General features: G+C 32.7%; 1 protein-coding gene across 6 annotated transcripts in view; it reads left to right on the plus strand.

Annotated features, from left to right (window-relative positions):
• LOC123012213 overlaps positions 1–20,886 on the plus strand; it is a 161,709-nt gene that overhangs the window by 17,629 nt on the left and 123,194 nt on the right. For 4 of the 6 annotated variants that reach the window (XM_044410086.1, XM_044410087.1, XM_044410091.1 and 1 more), the window contains exon 1: positions 16,735–16,781. The exons of 1 other annotated variant lie outside the window; for it this stretch is intronic. In XM_044410086.1, the coding sequence (XP_044266021.1) occupies positions 16,767–16,781 (15 nt within the window). In that variant the 5' untranslated portion in view covers positions 16,735–16,766. Of the gene's footprint in view, positions 1–3,860; positions 3,905–16,734; positions 16,782–20,886 lie in introns of those variants that run through there. One more of the 6 variants, XM_044410089.1, reaches the window with a different exon arrangement.

Raw genomic sequence — 20,886 nt, forward strand, 5'->3', positions numbered from 1 at the left:
TTTGCCAAATATTCCTGCCCTGCGCACCGCCAACCTTGCGCATTGCCTCATGCTAAATGGCACGTGCACTCTTTCTTACATCTCATATATATAATTATTTACATTATTCCAACTTACGTAACTTGCACTGTTTACCTCATTCCTACACATTCCAGAACCTTAATTGTTGGACTTTTTTCCGCACGATTTACAAGAGCGATACAGTTTCCTTTCCCCTCGACGGTGATCCTTTTCATCCTGTTTTATTTTTCGACAAAATTGCGTTATAAATCATAGAGAAGTCACATTTTCTTGCAAATAAAATGAAGAAGGAACGTCACGTGTCACATCTTCTCGAATTATTACCCTCGCAGTGGATGTTGTATTTCTAGAAGGACGCGAAGATGTCCCATAAGTGGTAAATCAAATGGCCCAAAACAAAGTTTAATTCCTGCGTGTCTCGCAAACTTGGAATTCTGCCACCGCTTATCTTGCTTACATTATGAATTCTTTAATGTCTAATGTAAGAGCACTTATTTTTTTACTTCTAGCACATAATTTACAACTTTCCCGCGCGATTTTTCTTATTTATAGGACTGTTTATCGTGACAGAACAGGATAGCAGGCACACCATGATACTGGTCACAAAGTCAAGCAATCAATTGTCAGAAATCAAGGATGTCTTCTGAGGGAGGAAGATACACAGAAAATAGACAGGGTTTTAGAACTTTTGTAAAACTATTAATATAAAGTGAAAAATCAAAATTTTTACGCATATGTGTGCATAGGTATATTTTGTCATTTGTCATTTTGCTTCACTTCTTCGATCACTCTTACATTTATCAATTTTATTTTATTTCGGCCCAACTTGGGCCCAACCTTTCAAAATTTCTTGATCATCTTCGATTAATTTATATGTTTCTATTACCAATTTAGACTGAATATGGGACAAGTTAGCGCCCGAAACATGTTCCAATAAGCTTTAATTTTTGTGCAAGACGACTTTCTCTCCTGTACCCCTTTTAATTATACATATATTTATTTTTTGTATAAATGTTTTAGGAGGCGTTTCATCTATGCAAGAAAATGCGAGACAAAGTCTAGCGTTTAATTTTTCTAAGTGTAAAATAAATATAAAAACCGACCCCAAAGCAAGTACCCGGATCTGCTTTTTTATATGTATAAATATAATTTAACAGTAATTTTGAAAACAATATTTTATTTTATGCTGTCCGGTAAATTAAGTTTCCGGTTTTGGAAAGTGGGTTATTACGGTATCAGAGTCAGTGTAACCTAGCATTACTTACCAAATTATGGTTTTTGCCATAATAAAACGTCAACATTTTTGGCAAATTTTCTTGGAACAGAATGAGATAAAGTTCATTACGATATACATCCTGGGGCCGATATTCAGGACTTGGCTTCTTCGTTGGCTCGTCCTTTAACATCTTGTAATACTTTACTTACCAAACCTATAACGCGAATTACTATTTTGCGTTTCTACATTACTTTTATTTACTTAATGTCTGACATTCAAAAAAAAGGTCTTTAATTGAAGTTTTATTATTTAAAGATTTATGACTTTAGTCATAGGAGCCTAGTAAGTTGTGCCCCACTTATAACTTCTAACTCTTAACAGAGCTTCAGAAATATCTTAGGTCAAACCAATTCTGCTGGTTCTGCAATGTTTTTCAATCAGTAATGATAATTTCGCGTTTTAGCTGAATCGATACTAAGAGTATTTTACTTGGTTGGGCGGGATCGCTCAAAAGCCGGACGAATTTATAAAGTTTTAATGAAGAGTTTGAAATAAAGAAGAGAGTAAGCTTTAAAAATCAATCGTTCGTAGAGCGGCCATTAGCAAAACAATTTACGAGCGACTAAATGAAGTAGATAGCCGTTTTATCAGCATCTCGGATCTACATTATATACAGTACACAGATAACCCAATGAGCAACATGGACCATTAGTTCATTACGCAGCCGCCGGGGGCCTAAATGATGACCCAATACTTCACGGATCCTATCTCGCGTTACAGTTTAGTTAATAGCTAAAGCCACCGCCGGCTTCCGTCCACTTTATTTTACAAAAGCATAATTACAGTATTGCCCCTTTTGTATTAAGGATTATCGTGCGGACGCACGACCAAAAGTCACTTTAAACTTTCCCGGAGAACGGACACTCACATTGTAATTCTGGGACTACATAAATTACTCTTGTTATCTCCGGATGCCATCCCCGATGGACGGCGAGGAGCACTGCTCCTACTAATAGAAACGACAAATTCGCAATCAGTTTGCATAGTGGATGTGATGGAAAATTGCCTGGATATGTTTTTGATTTTAACCAACCAATTGAATTGATTTAAATAATGCTTCAATCTACTTTTCTCTTTATTCGTTTCACTACTTTCAGCTCTTTTCAGATAGAAACATTACAACCTAAGAGTTTTGTTCACTGAATTTACAAAAGAACTTACAAACTGACAAGTGATGCTAAAAAGCTTTCTGAATCCATTTCCTTTAAAATAAATTTGACCTGTTTTTTTTTAACTTTAAGTAATTATTTGCATTGATTAGAAAGCAGTTGTTGAAATATTTTAACAAAAAAATTCAACTTATTAAAATACGTTTTATATACCCATTTTTATCTACAGTTGCTCAACATTAAGAAACTACTTTGTATTCTTTCTAAAGTTAATTAATATTAATGATAATATTTCATCTCTGTAGTAATAGGTCTTCGTTAAAGTACAACAATGTAAGTCCTTTCACTTTTGGTACATAATATTTACTGATTGGTGTACATTAAAAATATTATGTAATAAAAATAAAGACAAAAAGATAATATTACAAAATGATTACTCTATCGATTTGGGCAATAATAATAATAGATTGGAGTTAAGAGAGCAAAAAAACGGAAAAACACAGAAAATGTGACCTATAACTGCAGCAATCGGAAATTGAGTAGATGTATCCGGTTTTCGTAATTACAAGTTTTTTCAAGGGACTGTCCCAAATTTTATAATATTTGGTCAAATGGTTCCAAAGTTATTACAAATTTCGAGGGCAGTAAAATTCTTATTTAGGACACGAGATATTATTTAAATTAACATTATTTTTTTATAGGTCATTTTTATAAGGTTCAAATATTGCTTCATATTTATGAATTATCCTGTATATTTAGATATTCAATGCTTTCGAAGTATGTACTCGTATTATAAAAAAGGACAGAGGCAAACATTAGGTATAAGGATCGTTTTGAGGTCTTGATTTCTGCTCTGATGTATTTTTTACTTCCTGGTTACTTTTTGGAAAGGGGTATAAATTTCTTGGAAAAGCGGTTCGGTTCGGATCTTATCGTAAATTCCTCATCAGTTTAATAGCCTGTTCAGTGTTCAAAAGTATTTATTTACTAGATGTTGGTGTTGATGCCAATATCGCGCCCACGTTTCCATTGACTGATTTTAAAATAGACACTTTGCCCGACTTTTATAGACTGTTAGATTTCTTGACCACTTGCCCGATGAAAACATCATAATATTGATAAAATATTCAAATGTAATATGCACCTTGGTTGATTTATGACCGCATCTTCATGCAACCCAAACGTCTATCATAAATTTTATTTTTATGGATCATTTCGTTCAGCAGATCGTGAAAATAGTGTCATTTTGAGAGCAGTCCTCGGCACCAAATCACCAAAGGAAGACATTACTAGAACGCGCCACCAATAATGTGTTCAATTGTAAAGAGAAAGTAATAAGAGCGTCGGGAATGTCTTTGGTGCGTACCTTTGACACTAAAGCCTTCAAAGAGAGAAAGGCCTCAGTCAAGAGTGAAACTACGTGGGCGGAATACGTCCAAATATAAAAAAGGCGTGACAGAAGAGCGTGCTTGTGCATGTTAACTGAAGCGAATATGCCGTAAGTTTCGGATAAAAATAAGTCCAGGTTTCCATATAAACTTTCCTCATTCTGGCCGCAAAAGTCGGCCTAGAGACGGAAAAAGAGCGTGCGCGGCGGTCATTTCAAGGAGACGTAAAATTAGGCAACTTTGACACCAACGGGCAGGTGATCACGACAACAAAATCAAAAATAAAACGCGCTCAAACTTTCTTTTCTCACACGAAGAGAAAATTTTTGTCCGAAACCTCGAAGAACTTAATTTTTTTAACACCTATGACATTGTAAGCTCCAATCTTATTTACGATTTCTGCTGTGTAAGTTTCACGTGTTAAAAATGTCAAAGTTAGAAATAGTTCACGAATGATTTCATCACGTTGCTCACCTCTAATTGGCCAGGAAAATGGCCATTTTGGAAAATGGCATCAGCGATACTTTCATTTTTCGTGTTTTGGTAGTATCGCGATGACAGATGGTTTTCTTGATTAATATGGACTGAGGCAGCCGAAAAATGCACGAGCCAACAAAAATATTTCTTCGGTTTGTCGTCACGATGATTTAAAAATATTTCAGACGTATCTTGTCATAAGTGTATACTCGTACGGAATGTTAGTCAGTGAATGAAAAGTTTTGAGAATGTTTAAAAAATTATGATGTACTAATTTTGTCAAGAAAATGCAATTTTTATTAACATACAATAAGTAAATACAGGGCGTTTCAGAATTCGCGCTCCAGAGAAAAATGTCAAGTGCCGACGGCAATAGGTCAGCAAAAAGTGCAGTTAAAAAAGTAAATAGAAGTTCAGATTAAAAACATAATATGATATTGTAACTTATTTTTGGAATACGCTGCATAGTTGAAAATAATTTCAGGCGGTGCACTAGATTAGTATTTATCAATTTCCTATATAAATGTTTAAAATTAAAAAAAATTAAAGGTCAATCATAGACTCCACCAACTCTTTGGGACACCCTGTATATTTTTTTGTAGAGGGTTTAAAAGTGACGGATCATCTTTTAGATGGTGATAAAAAACATCGATCTGAATTAAAATTTAGCATGACAAAAAAATGTTTGAGCCTTTTTTTAAAGGTTAGAATTTGTGTTAATTTTTTGGCCGTTCAAATCATCATTGTTGCAGCAGATCTTGCAACATTAAAGAGATAACTATTTAAAAAATTAACAATTTTTGTCTATGGTGTACAAAATATTTAACAAATTAGCAAATCCAATAATAAATTAATTCGACAAAAGAGCCTGTTTGATAATATGGAAATTGTCCGTTTTGTTTTTTCTCAAAGTAAAGCTTGAAAAAAATTTGCATTCATTTTTATGCTTATATCTGAGTCTTATAAATAAATAAATAAATAAATAAATAGAGTCAAAGTGCAAAATTTAAACTGTTATAACTTCAAAATTTATATTGATAGAATTTTTCTAACATTTCTTTCTGTGTTCCTGGGATCTTATCTTACTTGAAATTTTTCTGTTGGTCTATTTACACCCTGTATATACAGGGTGATTCAGATAGGATAATGAGCCCGACGTTTTGGCGATGCAACCCAAAAAACAAATTTCATTTACGTCTTGATCTAATTTTAATTACGATTTGCATTTGCAATCCAAGTTATCTTATGTTGCTCTGACAGTGCTTTGACAAACAATTTATAATTAATAAAAAAACTGTTTGCGTACCTTTAATGTTTCATTTTTTCATACATTTTGTGTTGGATTTACACCGAAAAGACTTCTCTAATTTCTTTATCATTCCGCGAGAACTGAATGGCATTAATGATCGTTCTCTGCGTTGATGTCAGAGTGACATAAGATGATAACTTGGATTAATCTTGCAAATCCTAATTAAACTGAATCAAAGGCGTAAATGATAATAATAAATGATAATTATAATTAATAATAATAGTAAATGATAATTTTTGGGTTGCATCGCCAGATCGTCAGGCTCATTATCTTATCTGAATCGCCCTGTATACTTATATAATTTGTTTCGTTATTCAAAAATGTAATCTAAATATTTTTTTTATTGGTAGACGACTTGGTATAGTACACATCAAAAGTTTTAATGTTTTATTGAAGCAGTTTATGATTTTTTAGCCACAGTTCTCTTATTCACTAGTTTTTCTAAAATTAAAAAGCATTAGGTACTTTGTCTGTAATTCAAGCTTGCAAAACAATGTTGCCGTTCCGCAACTGTCTGCTCTGTTTTAGATCTATAATTATGCCACCTGTGGTGTCACCCTTCCTAAAATTGACCAACATTAAAAGATGGCGCTGTTAAATTCCGCTTTGTCTGAAATCATAAATCATGAAAACAAACAGCTGTTGCTGCCGCCGCCATCTTTGCTTGTCTAACATTTTCAAAACACTTTAAAAAAATTCAAACACCCGTCGATAATTGGGTGCTTATAAAGCTCCCTTTTCGATGATTAGTCAAATTTAACTAAAGCGCGCTTGACACTGCCAATAATTGACGAAGTTTCTGGAGCCGTGTTTTGTTTCCAGTCTTGGAGCGTGATTCCATCTAGTATAAAGTAGGCGCCCTTTTAAAATTAAACGTCCCGAAATAAGTCGCGATTAGTTTAATAGTGTCCCAGTAAATAATCGCTTGACGTCTCATTGTGTCGCGTTTATAATTAAATGTCGCAAAGAATCTCTTGGCACTATTCTTAATTTAAAAATAAATTCCTGTAGTGGTTGGTGATCCACGAATTCCCGAACTTTACAGTTTACACAACACTAATTCGCTTTGCTCCGAATCTCGTCCGAAAAACTTCCAACAATGGACGTTTATTGATTGAACATGTATTATTTATCAAGCTGGAAAGTGTGCATTAGAAGAGCGCAATTATGTTTTATGGGAATAACATGAATTGATGGTCACGCAATGTATCAATCTATCAACTCTCTCATACGCACACCCACACGCTCTGATTGGATTTTATGTTCTCGTATGTGTTTTCTAATTTCCTCGAGCTCGTTTAATGCCCCTTAGAATGAGGTACTGATTTATGTACCATATGGGTGATAAGGACGCGGAAAATATTGCAGCAAAGGAGCATGTGCTTGACCCACATTCCGGCATCAACTGCTCATTACGCACAGACGTGAAGAATGATAGTCTGAGTGCGACAGTTGGGCCTCTTCATACTTGGCACATATTGTATTTTACCGGTTTCTTTTTTTAGATCACATATTGATGTAGTGGCGGCAGTTAAATATTTTATGCCGCTGCTACAGATGTGTCCCAACGGATGACTCAAAGTTATTAATATGGATTTTATTACCATCGAGTGCATCACAATCTATAGAATCTCAGTTTGACAACAATCTACCCACTCACATCTATTTTTATTCGTCTACATTGTTATTTATTTTTTTTTACTGTCACGTGCGGAGGCGGTGTCCATTTCCGTTCAAATTACACGATTTTCTTGAAATCGTTAGGTATTACTCATTTTTTTTTCACATTGTTATACCTATTAAACAGTAGCGTGCAAACCTCGGTCGGTGGGTTGTAAAAGCAAAACCTATTGATTCACACAAATAAAATAAATATCTACCTAAGCTTCACGTAATTTTTGGTATTAAGAAATTTTTTTGTAAAGTAGGTTATGTTTTTGTATTGTTTGTTAGTATCACCCTTTGGCCAAGTCTATTTTCACATTCGCTATTGCTTCTCACATACGACTAAGGTAAGTCCGTGATTGTTCCACCAATTTTTGTTTAGACTTACGTAAGTCATATTTTTGTTAATTTCTTATATACATATATTCATTTTTTAAATGGTTCAATAACTTTTTTAAACCTTTGAAAATAAAAGTTCATTAGAAAAAATTAACACGCTATTGTTATTTCTAAATTATTAACAAACTGAAAAAATATTCCAAATAGTCGGTCTCACCCGTATGTCGGGGTTTGAGCGTCCACCAGTTATGGGTGAGACCGACCAGGAAGAAAATGCTACACAAAGTGCATTAGTGCAATTAGTGACTAAAACTAATAAAAATATGTGTAAATAATGGGTGTTTATTTAAATTTGGCGTCATAGTTGGCGGTGATATGAGTGTGTTATGAACGGACCGTAATTTTTATACGCGCACCAAAGTGTCAAATGTCAGATTAATGACTTTCAATCTTCGACCATATATTAGATAGACTAGGCATACTCTGATTTGTTGTGAAACCAACATGTGCAGGTGGGGCAAGGGGAAATCACTAATGGTACGCGAATTTGACCCTTAGATACTCCTTCTCTGATTGGTTCATTCATAATATGTGAACCACCAGTGGCGTCGTAACGTATTCTAATATTCCCATATTACATTGAATATTTTTTTATATTGTAACTCGGGCGATATGATTGTAGATTGTTAAGTAGTTTGAAAATCTCGAAATACCACTAGTTTTTTCAAGAAACATTATTTATGAAACTTATAATATTTTTCATTTTCTGCCCCTTGGCTACGGCCGCCACTGAACAAGAAGTAAGGAAGAGTAAGCATCCTCTTGCCCCTCACTCCTCTTGTCCATACATGTTGGCTTCAAACAAACTGCCTACAAACTCGCTGGATGACGCGAGTCTATCTAATACAGGGTGATTCTTAAATAGACCGACAAAATTTTATCCGTGGTAGTATCAAATGAGAACATGCTGGAAAAAATATTTAAAAAATTCTTTGTTTAACCGTTCTCCAAATAAAATTTATTAAAGTGATTTTCCAGTAAAGCATACGCCACTGATGTGTTCGTAAATAGTATTAGCACAGGTAGTGGAAACCATGGTATTATTTGATAAAAATGTACTTGGTTATTGCAACAATTCTTAAACGCCGTAAGTGGCACGGATCAAGGGGGTTTTGCCCCTAAAAGATTTAAACGTAAAAATCGTACAGTTGGCCTCCATTTATCGTTGGGAAGCTGTGATAAAATTTTGTCGGTCTATTTAAGAATCACCCGAAGCTTTCAATACGATGTTACGATGGTTCGTTCACAATCGAACTTTCATGGATAGCTTGGACGCCATACAACTCAAGCATACAACTCAAACAGAAAAAAGACATAAGCTTTTAGCGTCGATTTCGATATTACGAAATTCGAGCAGCTATTTAGCCCTTTCTATATGTTTTCTTTTCTAAACGTTGGTTATTTTGAAATCTGAAAAAAAAATGTCTTAACCTTAACATTTTCCATTGCTTTTTTTTGGACGATTCCTCCCTCTCTCAGTCCCCCCTCCATCTCTGGTCGAACTTTCCCAAAACCTAGTGTGGTACTGAATATCCACCTAATCTCTATAAAATGACAATGTCTTAAAAAAATTGAGATTGTGCTATTAACAGCGTAATAAAATATATATCTGAAAAAAAACTTACTTATACTTTGACGATTACCAACACTCTATGACAGATGAAAAATTTTTACATTCACACAAAACGTTAAATTTTATTTGAGTACCGAATAAGGCTTTGAATCAACTTTTTATGCAGAGTGCCACTTTTTTTAATACAGAATGTTCCAAAACTTGCGCCCTAGAGAAAAATGTAAGGTAAGATACTAAGAACATGGAAAAAATGTTAAAAAAATTCTATCTATAAAAGTTTAGAAATTATAAAGGTTTAATTCTGCACTTTGACTCTATTTATTTCGGTTGAAAAAATAATTTGGATGTTTTTTGCGGTGGGCTATTAAAAGAGGAGCTGTATCCGAAATTGTAACTATGTTTAACGTCTTATTTGTAGCTTTTATTGGCAAAATTTTTGAACCTGTATTAAATAATTATGAAAAAACATATACAAGATCATCAATAACATTAAGTAGACATAAAAAATGTCAAATGTCAAAATTTTTTGATAGATAGAATTTTTTAAACATTTTTTCCATGTTCCTGGTATCTTATTTTACTTGAAAATTTTCTCTGAAATTTTTTTCTTTGACTCAATTTTGAGTAACAATTGCAATCCTACATAAATCACTTTCCAACTAAGGGATTCAATGACATTTCTAGACTTTTAAAAAGATAAAAATCGACATACTACTATAGTGACTGCAAATTAACATAAATTTTAAGATTTACTTGTTTTTGTACTTTTATGAAAAGAATTTTATTCACTACTAAAAATTTACATACTAAAATTTTGCTTGCAACTTTCTCTTAAATTCTTTTGTTTCCTGATATTAATACTGCAATTGTAAAATTTTAATCAAAATATATCAAAAGTTTTCGATTTTTGTATATTTTACATTATTATTTTTATAGTTTTCAGTTTACCAAACTTGTAATCTCTGCTGTTTTTTTAGTCAGTCCTTTTGAGTAAACGAGTTTTATCAGTTACAATAAGACAAACGAAAAATCGAAGAAAATTTTATAGAATTGTACAAATAATTCGAGGCATTATGTGCCACGGAAATTTCCATTTGTAGCGTTTTTTCAGAGTCAAACTTTGTTTCATGCAATCACCTGAAATAACAATGAAAAACTTGGTAGTTTCAGCAGAAGCTGCAACATCACCGCACTATTGCACATTTGCACATTGTTGCTTTGATGTAGACTTGTAGTCGACGTATCATAAATAAAATAAATAATATGCTTGTTGGAGCTTGCAGGTTAGAGATGTCTGGAGTTGTATTTTGTCCTTTAAGACAAAACAGAATCGTAAGAAGAAAATCGTTATGAAAACAACCAACATGAACTACTAAAATAAAGCCACCACAAGTAGCTGTTTTACTTTTTAATGGTTATATCGCAAAACATCAAACGTTTTTTGCTCTTTTGATATCAGAATAACACGACCCGTTTTTAACAATAATACCACCAAGTCCAACACACTGCTTTCACTATCATGATCTATCAGAAAAGTGTAAAGTAATAGTTATTTATTATACAAGAAGGTAAAAAAATTGAGTGAAAAGGTTAAGTTTACGAGTGACGAAGTCACGACTGGACTTTTTTCACGAGTTTTATTTTCTACTAACCTACCAGAATTTCTAGAATATAAACAGTAGAAAAATTACTTTATTTCACTAGACGATAAAATACTACTTTATCTACTGAAATTAGTTGATAAAAGCACTCTTGAGTACAAAATAGAATAAAAAATTATGAGATGGTTAAAAATTGAATTGAGAAATTACAAAATCATGATTAAAAAATATTTGGTTTGACGATCTCAAGGGAGTAAATAAATTATTTAACCCATTTTTACTATTTCGCTTCGTCCAAATCCAGATCGATCGTCAACAACTAATACAAACACGTGTTTCAGTTTTATCAAATGAATCATCCTGACAATGACCATCTCCTTTTGGCCATAAATTCCGTTAAAAATAGGTCAAAGTTTGTGATTTATTCCCGGCGTATAAGTCGAATGTAAACACATTAACTGCTAATTTAATTCTTCGCAAAACTGTAAAACAATCCACGGTTAAATTACATTTGTTTACAGACCGTTCGTGAAAATAATCTCAAAAAACACCTACAAGCGACTCAATAAAGTTGACGTTTTATTGCGCTCATTCCTTTTAATCTTGTCCGGAATTACCAAACATAGGATCTGTGCGGTGTATCTCTACCGAAATTTTAATCTGTCTTGATGGTGTTTTTTGGACGGAAGTCAAAGTTGTTTCGGAATAAAACTCCGATTTTGGAATGGAGTTATGACAGTTCGGCGGGCACAAAACGAAATATGAATCCATTCCGAGCCGCATCGAGGTGATAACAATATGGAAAAATATGAAAAGTTGGCTTAACGAAATTTATGTTGGCAGCACGTGCGCACGGATTGCAAATATGGCGCTGTTTTTCATGTTTACATTTATTATCTTAGACGGTGGTGGTCGCCACTCTCGCTAATATTTGCTTCCATTTTTGTATACTTTATTGGACCTGTATAAATGTTTACATATCTAACTGTGTTTACTTCTCATTTGAAAACTAACAGATACAATAAAATGATTTCTCATCTTCATTATTCAATCAAATTCTCATGATTTGTTACTTTTTGCAGCGTTTTAACTCCGATTTTACTCGCAATAAACGTCATTGTTATTTTTCTGCTAAAAGTCGGAGAACTCTAAACAAAAATTGTTAATGGAAATGCGCGGGTCGCGATAAAACTCGCCATGCTTTTTGCTTGAAAATTAATTGAAACTGTTTAAAAGCGACTCTCATATATCTTTTTCCTCTGACACTCTCCAAAGACCACACGTCACAGATGTCGCTGATTCTTTGCCCACCTCCATTCATTATTCATCTGGAGGCTGAAGCGTGTTGCTAAATCTTGTAAACTAGCACAAACTTGGATCCTATTCATCCTTTAGACCGAATACTTCGGATTCGTCTTATTTTCTTCTTGACGGTCTTTCAACAAATTATTTATTTCCTGAAACAAATTTGCAAATATACAGTGTGTCCCCGGATAGGTGAAACGACTCTTGGAAAAGATGAAAAATTCTCGATTTAAATTTTTATTTTTTGGGGTTTAGCTCTGCTTGGTTCTTTGATTTCTGAATTAATTAACATAAGAAAAATAAAAAATTATAATTGGCCGATGATTTTGAAATTTGGTATACGAGTCTAGATGTTGATTCTAAACAACTTTTTTTGATACTTTGCCATTCTACAGAAAAATTGGTTTTTTGAAAATTTTTAAGGCATAGGTACTTGATTTTAATTTTTCAAACTTAAAATTAGTCTTTACCCAAGCTGGACTAAACCCCTATCTGGAGACACACTAAACCTATATTGTTTCGAAAAGGTCAGAACTCGCGCTCCAGAGAAAAATGCCATATAAGGTAAGATACCAGGAACATGGAAAAAATGTTAAAAAAATTTTATCTATAAAAATTTCAAAGTTATGAGGGTTTAAAGTTTGCACTCTGACTCTATTTATTTCTGTTGTAAAAATAATTTTCCAAGTTTTTTTGCTATAGGCTATTAAAAGAGGAAACGAGGAAGCTGTATCCTAAATTGTAACTCTGTTCAATGTTATTTGTGGCTTTTATTGGCAAAATGTTTGTCCCTTTACTAAATAATTGTAAAAAAACATATACAAGATCATCAGTATCCTTAAATAGATATAAAAAAATGTCAAATGTCAAAAAATAAATGCCAAAATTTTTTGTCAGATGGAATTTTCTAAACATTTTTTTCATGTTCCTGGTATCTTACCTTACTTGAAAAATTTCTCTGGGGCGCGAGTTCTGTCGCACCTGTATGTACTAAATAATGCATTATTTCATGTGATTTAATGTTTGACATTATGCATGATCATCAAATTTGAACTTTGAACTTTCTGAGCTTTAATGGCTACTTTCTCGAATTAAATTTTATATTTCTTATATTCGTATTCAATAGTTCCTTCGATAATTGTATTTAATTGATCAATATAAGGAAAATAGTTTATTTTTGACACCTTTTTAGTTAGTTTAAATTAATAATTTTTGTCTTTCTCGTTGTCGATTTCTACAAAAATTTCTCATATTATGTTTAATTTTTTGACCATTGACTTTTAGATTTATTAAAACTACATACTCAATAACGACTTTACAAAACATGGTTTTTAAAAATTTAGTGTGCTAAATGAAACAAGTTTGTTAAGGACCACTGTTTGATACCAAAATAGCGACCTTGAGGAAAACTTGGCTGTCTTGTCTGTTTTCATGAAATGTTGGCAATTACTTGAGGAAAATGCGATCGAGTTGCGGTAAACGCAGAAAACTAATTGTCATTAAACTCAGTTGGAAAGATTTATGCTGTCATTTTTCCCAGGTTTATGGCCAAGGAACTTTCCGTACTCCAAAAAATGCATTTACTTTCTTATCTTTGAAGCAATTTCAAGTAGCCCAAAGTGTGATTAATTTGCAGGCTCAACAGAGAGCTATTTTTACACTCTTCAACATTTTTTGGCTTGTTACCAAGGGTTTTATGACGTAAATCGTCATATTTTGTGACGTCACAGTGCTGCAAGTGCATAACGCGAATGCAAATTTTTTCTCTTCTAAAAACAGACGGTGTAACGTAACTAAATTAATCTGTATCTGTAATATTCTATTTTTGTTTATCTTTCTAAATAACTATTTTTTTTGTTTGTTTGCTTCATATATAAATTTCGATAGTCTTAGTAAAAGTCGAACTTACTTGTGGCTTAAGAGGCATTAAAATATGGTCAAGGGACAACTAAAATTCTCAATTGCGCTACAGTAGACTTGTTAATATAACTATGTTATTTTCTTTAATATGGCACTATATGGTCTTACGACTTGTGAGATAGCTTCAGACTAAATGGGGTCTATAAATGGAAATGCAATAAAACTAATGGAACTCTCTTAGGGTAGTACTTCCATTTTCAATCACATGATGTCTTTTAGGTAGGTTGCATTAGAAGCAATGGCTTTACTTCATCTTCAGATTTTATAGATTAATTAATAAAGCTTATTATTATCAGTCATAATCATAATGCAAATGCAAACATCAACTCACATCTAAATTTCGACAGTAAAGCGGTTAAGCTTGATTATAAAATATGTGAGTTTGAGTAAATATTTAGCACTAAAAATAAACTTTGGTGTTAAATAAGTGTAAAATATCGCCAATAGGTGATTCGTTAAAGAATTTAATTTTTGTACTTTTGGCAGCTATGCATCTAAATCTGACGTAATAAATGTCTGCCGTGGTTTCATTTTAATGAACTAATGCCGGGTTTTTGGAACGATTTAACATTTTAGATAAATTTTATCTTTTCGATAGTTACTATGTAGTAACTGATCTGTTTCTAACAGGTGTTTATTTAAATTTGGGGTCATGGTTGGCGCTGATATGAGTGTATTGTGAACGGACCACAATTTTTAATACGCCCGGCGAGGTGTCAAGTGTCAGATTAATAACTTTCAATACGATGGTTCGTTCGCAATAGAACTTTCATGGATAGATTTGATGCAAAATTAAAAAAAAAAACACCTGTTATAAGGTTTATGTAATCAATACAATTTATCAAATGATAAATCGTCTCAAAAACTGACCCTTAATTATGTAGTGTGTAGGCGTGCAAAATCTCTAAAAACTTGAATTAAGTTTTAATTAATTAAAATTACGCGGTTGTGTCAAAATTAATTAATCTCTAATTGATAAATATGAAAGCGCAGGATGTGTGACTTGCCCTCGTTTATTTTAAAATTTTAATGAACGAGATTTGATTTCGAACATGTAAAGATTTTACTTTGGCTACATATGAGACAAATAATGGTTTATTAAATATAAACGGGAAGAAAACTTTTAATTCACTTCTTATTTTCTCTGTTAAAAACAATAAATTTTAATTCAAGCTTATTTCTCATTTGTGTAGTGTTGTGTTTATAATTTAAAAAAAGAATCATTTTTTAAACCAAGTCTAAAATACTTAAAAGACAAAAAAAGTATAGGTAAACAAGAGTTTCACACTTTTTTCCACTCTTTTAGTATGACTTTTATCTTTGTCAGTAAGAAGAGTTATCTATTAAATATAAATACTTTAATAAAATTGAGGGACCCTGTTTGCTATAAAAAATTATTATCAAAAAAAAACTTATTGTGTTCCATTACTGGAACAAAGGTACTGCAATTAAATTGAAAGAAACTGTGTTGGAAATAAAACTCGAGTTATTGTTTTTATTTATCGATTACTTATTTACCATTTAAGTCATATGTTATTTCATTGACGGCTGTTACCTCCATACAGTTTTTATCTCGATGATGGTTATTTGAGAATTAGTTACCACTACATCATTTTATTAATAATTATTAAGTTTATTATTAGTTGTGTTAACGTTCTGCATAATTTGTTTATACAGGGTTTTACTATTTTATTTATTACTAGGTATTTTAATATAACGTGTTTTTTATGTGATATTGTGTGGTGTACCCAAGGGTGTACCTATCTATACCTACCATAAGAGTATATTTAATTTTGAAGTGTAAATAACATTTGGGAATGTGCGCCTTGCTTGACAATAACCAAGTGATGAAGCAATTTATTTTAAAAGACTTTGCATTTGTGGCACATAACCACCGTAAAAAAAGCGAAAGAACAATTGTCAAAACATTTTTAAATATTCTTAAATTATGGATTTGTTTACTGCAACTGCTGCTTCAAAACGTTTGAAAATCGGAAGGAAATATGTTCAGCTTTCGCGTGATCGGAAGCCACGCACCATGCAAATGTAAATTTCTAACTAATACGGTTTGAGAGTATTTTTAGCACTGTATGTTGTTATTGCACTAATCGCAATGGTAGGTATTTATTTGTTATCGAGAATCGGAGTTATCCGATTGATAATTAAAGTTTATTATCTGTTTAACGTTGTCTAATTATAAAATTGTTTGGGATGGTAACAATATAGTACGGAGATATTTGTTATTTTTCAAAGAAAATGGAGTCGAGTCGGTTTATTTTTGAAATCGTATTAATCGTCTCTGACTCACTGATACCAATGACAAAAATATCCGAGAGAACTTTTGAGTAACTCTGATACATATAAATGAGTGTTGGTCAGGTGGGCGTCGTGACCATCGTCGCGACGTCGCTTATGTTAAACAGATACTAGTTTAAATGTGTACGTGGACGCGTCCAAAACAAGCATTTCGGTCGTCTAATGGTGTGTGTTGTGATTGCGTTGGCCCAAATATCGCATTCTTGACGCCACGTGACTTGATGACGGGGTGCGACACGCGGACCAGCCCTCGACACGCAAATAAATCAAATTCGAGTACAAAAATGTGACCCAAAAGACAAGTCACTTTGAGTAATAAAGTCATGCGTCCGATATGATTCGATCGACGATATGGAAGTATAAACAGGAAACTAGGTGAAATATAAATGCGTTGAAATTGCTGAAGTATGCTCAGCTGGATAGTAAGTAACGCTCATATACCGATCACCTAATAGTTAAACACTCATTTGGACTTTTACATGTAAAAAAAGTTAAAAAAAAAAACAAAATATATTCTTCTAATTTAACCAAGTTTAGTTAATCGTGACGATTTTGCCACTATTTTCCTTTATTTTTGGCATATTTAGCATTAAAAAGAGGCTGAGGATCATTTAATTGTCAAGATAAAGTCAAATAGTGCTAATTATATAATAATAATATAATATATATGTATATATTATAAGTATATTGTTTTTTGTTACTTCCTCCTAAAAATTGGGTTTTCAACAATGTTATGAGTACGCACAATCCTTGTAATCTTGGCTAGGATTTTATCTTGGCTGCCTTCGTAGACATTGTCTACTCGTAAATTAGTATGTGCTCCTTGGAAAGCTTTATCGTCGGCGATAAACAATACCGTCTCTCAATAAGTCAACTTTTATGTTTAATCAAGTTTAATTAAAACTGAACTTCCCAGTTCAGCTTTTTTTATGGAGCAAATGCGTCGTGCTGAAACAATATTTGGCATGCTGCACAAGTACATTTTCGAGTACGTTTATCGAATAAAGAAATGCTCATGGCATTCCCAAAGGTCGATTTATTTCGAAGACGACAGCCAGCCGAACGAACTAGGTGAAAACCAAGACCGAGCTTTGATTTAATGCCTGAGACGATAACGATTCGTCCCGGAAATTAATTACTTTTCTTCCGGCTGATGATCATCGCCTGATGATATCGATATCGAGGAATTATACCGTTTTGTTGCCGACTAATCACTAAAATTTAGCTCGGCAACTAAAGCAAGCGACGAAGTCATGTAAAAAAATTAAACATTAAACTATTTTAGCCGCTTATGTACTCGATTCATAAACATTACGCACAAAACTTGTACATGCTGCAGAGTGTCAGCACACAAGATAATTAATTAAATTCAGTAATTTAATAAACAAATTGTGAACGGTACTTTTTTACACTGGGCGGGAAAGAAATGTTTTATCCTATTTACTGAAAGTTGTAAATTTTAAATTCCTTACCCACTACATTTTCAACGAAATATTTGCCCGACTTTTGGAATGAGTGTGTTATTTTCCACTGTGAGAGGAAATGGTTAAATGAAATATATTTATGTAAGTAAAACGTGGGTTGCGTCTACTGAATTTTTGAGGATACACACTGTTTGTACTTTCTTTTCCTGTTTTCATTTACAATGGGTGCTGACCATTGTATTTAGTTTAATTTATTGTGTGTAATTTTATTTATAACTTAAGGCCTTAAACATGTTCTCAGTGTTGTGATCCAATTTTACGTTTTAAACAAATTAAATAAAATTGTCTGATAGAATTAATCTAATACTATGAAATCTTAACCTGTGTAACGTATTGATACGGCATGTATAATGTATTTAAGATAATGTATAAGCCGTCGCATATAACCCGAGGGGTTAAGCAACGCAATTTTTTTAATAAAATAAGTGAAATTACAATTTTAAATTATTGTAAACTAAACATTGACTAATTATGCTATTATGTTGTATTTGTAATTTCACTAATTTCGCTTAAGAAAAGATGGCCAAAACGGGAAAAGTTTAGATTGCGCTGTTGGATTTACAAAATACTTGAATATAAACTTGTACCTAAAAAATAAATATGATGGGAAAGATGTGAAAGCATCGGATAGCCAATTTCATAGTAGCAAATTTTATTAATTAAAATGGGAAGGTAGCATCTAAAAAACAAGTTATTTATGCTTTCGTAAATTTAAATTTGTAACAATTATTATAATTATTATCTGGTATTATGTGATCGCTACTCGTATTACAGCGCCAAACAAAATTTTTTATATAGAGTATTTTTTTATATAGAGTATTGCACAAAAAGAAAAGAAAAGATTTAAAACTCTGGTCAAAAGAACACAAGTAAAAAATTCATCAACTTTCAAAATTACCTAAATCATTTAAACTAGACTGATTAGTGATTAATGGACTACGCGTCCAATCCAATTTAAGGATATTAATCATTATTTCTGTGAACACTTTCTTAAAAAAATATAGTACAGCGTTTTTTATGAAAGATACTTAGAAACAATTGGGAAATTATTATCGCATTAGAATGACTGAAAACGCTAGAACAATTTTCATGAAAGTAGGATGTCTGCTAAAATTTTATCGACCAATGTTTTACAAGAAACAAACCTCATTCTAAAACCATCTTCATAAAGTTTTGCTAGCTACTACAGAATTTAAGCTATACTATTTCCACAAAGTTTCAGCCTAATGTATGAGCATCGTTACATTCAGAAACTTGCTTTCACTCGAATTTAATAAAATAAATCTAACAGTGGGTGTATTATACATAAAATATGATTGTCAACTGTATCCATACTCCTATTGGCACGTAGAACTTTAAATAGAACTGACGCGAAGAAATTCTAAAGCTCCAACCACCACACAAATTGTGCGAGAAAAGTAATATTTGCCTCATTTCAACCGCAAACACTTCTCAAAGGCTTCAAAAATCGGGTCAGGTGTATCAATAACGTTATTTTAGGCCCATCGTCATTAAATTGTGAAAAAACGCGCCTGAAACATCGAATTGCTCTCATTACTTGCGTGAAATCTCTGATAGTGACAAGTTCTTTGTCAGGTTCCAATTTAAAAAAAAAATCCCTCACGGATTTTTCCCCCGTGTTATGTTGTCGTAATATTGCTTGCGTGACCCGACGTGTTTGCATATGTATTACCATAACACAGAATGCTTTTTTCCCTGCGGCGTGTATGTGCTGGTGTAGCTTTATCGCTTCGGCACCTTGTCCTTTCTGCACACCTTCGCAGGCAGGTATCTCCTTGTTGCGTAGCGACCACGGCTCAATCGGCTTATCGGTCTTGCACACGCCTTAGAAGTACCAACTTCTCACCCCACGATCTGCTATGTGATACCCCAGTAGATAAATCCATTGCTGATATTCCTGATGCGTGTTGTTTCTTTTTTTTCCTGGATCGATTTTTGTTAGAACATAATCCTTTTTTTATTACTTATAATTAGAACCATGGGTGAAAACTATGATTTCGAAAAAATCACAGAAGATTTAAAATTAATTTCTTTTGTAATAAATTACTTTTCTTTATTTTCGTTTGTTCCTTATAATGTGGTACTCTTATTATACTACGTAGGTTACCTGTAATAAAAATTGCCCAAATAAAGTAAACGTTCAGTTTGTTTCGAGCAACATCAAGCTCTTGTGCTTTGGGAGAACTTAAATCGTTTAAAAAGGTTACGTTTATTGTTGGGAGCGGAATAAGTGCTTTGTGCATGCTCGATGCAAGGAAAATAACGATGACACTGACTCAATATAGCACAAAATCTACTAAAGTCGCTTAACCGTTAGATAAAGAAATAATTTGAGTTATTTCTTATACATACTTCTAAATGGAAATGTGACATTGCAAAATTAAAATAGATTAAAGGGATTTTATCGCATAACTTTATACAAACATTTTCTGTCTGACAGTATAAATATTTTTAATTATATTAAATGGCTTTCAATTAAGTGAAGACCATTTTAAACAAAACTGAAAAGAAATACCATCAAAGTTAATGCTTACGTACTTCTAATACTTGATATTTTGCGAAAAGAAGTATATCTCTATTTATGACGTACGTAAAACTTTTTGAATTAATTAACATCCTTTACGTGTTTTTGTCATCTTCTGTAAATACCATCTTATGATCGAAATTTTCACGATCTATTTTGATCTTGCGATACGATGGTGTTACAAATTCACTCTCTCCTGTGAATGTATTATTTAATCAACTTGTATTATCTGTCTGAATATTAACAGACATTAGTTCTTGAATACGGCTCAGGTATATTAAATTCCTGCATCAGGTGTTTGTAATTTGGGCATTATTAAACTCGAGATGACCTCTCAGATTGCGCGTGGATTTCAGTTCAGAGCAAAAACTGTTACCGTACTGATCTGATTTGATTATTTAGTGTAATTTCAAAAGACTTCAGCTACTTAATGTCGTGGTAATTAGGGAGCGAAACCACTGAAATCATTTGTGATACAAATGAGCCGTTATTGACATG

The sequence above is a fragment of the Tribolium madens genome, unplaced genomic scaffold (genome assembly GCF_015345945.1).
Source record: "Tribolium madens isolate multiple individuals breed KSU strain unplaced genomic scaffold, Tmad_KSU_1.1 Scaffold_91;HRSCAF=231;Tcas5.2_LG7, whole genome shotgun sequence".
NCBI lineage: Eukaryota > Metazoa > Arthropoda > Insecta > Coleoptera > Tenebrionidae > Tribolium > Tribolium madens.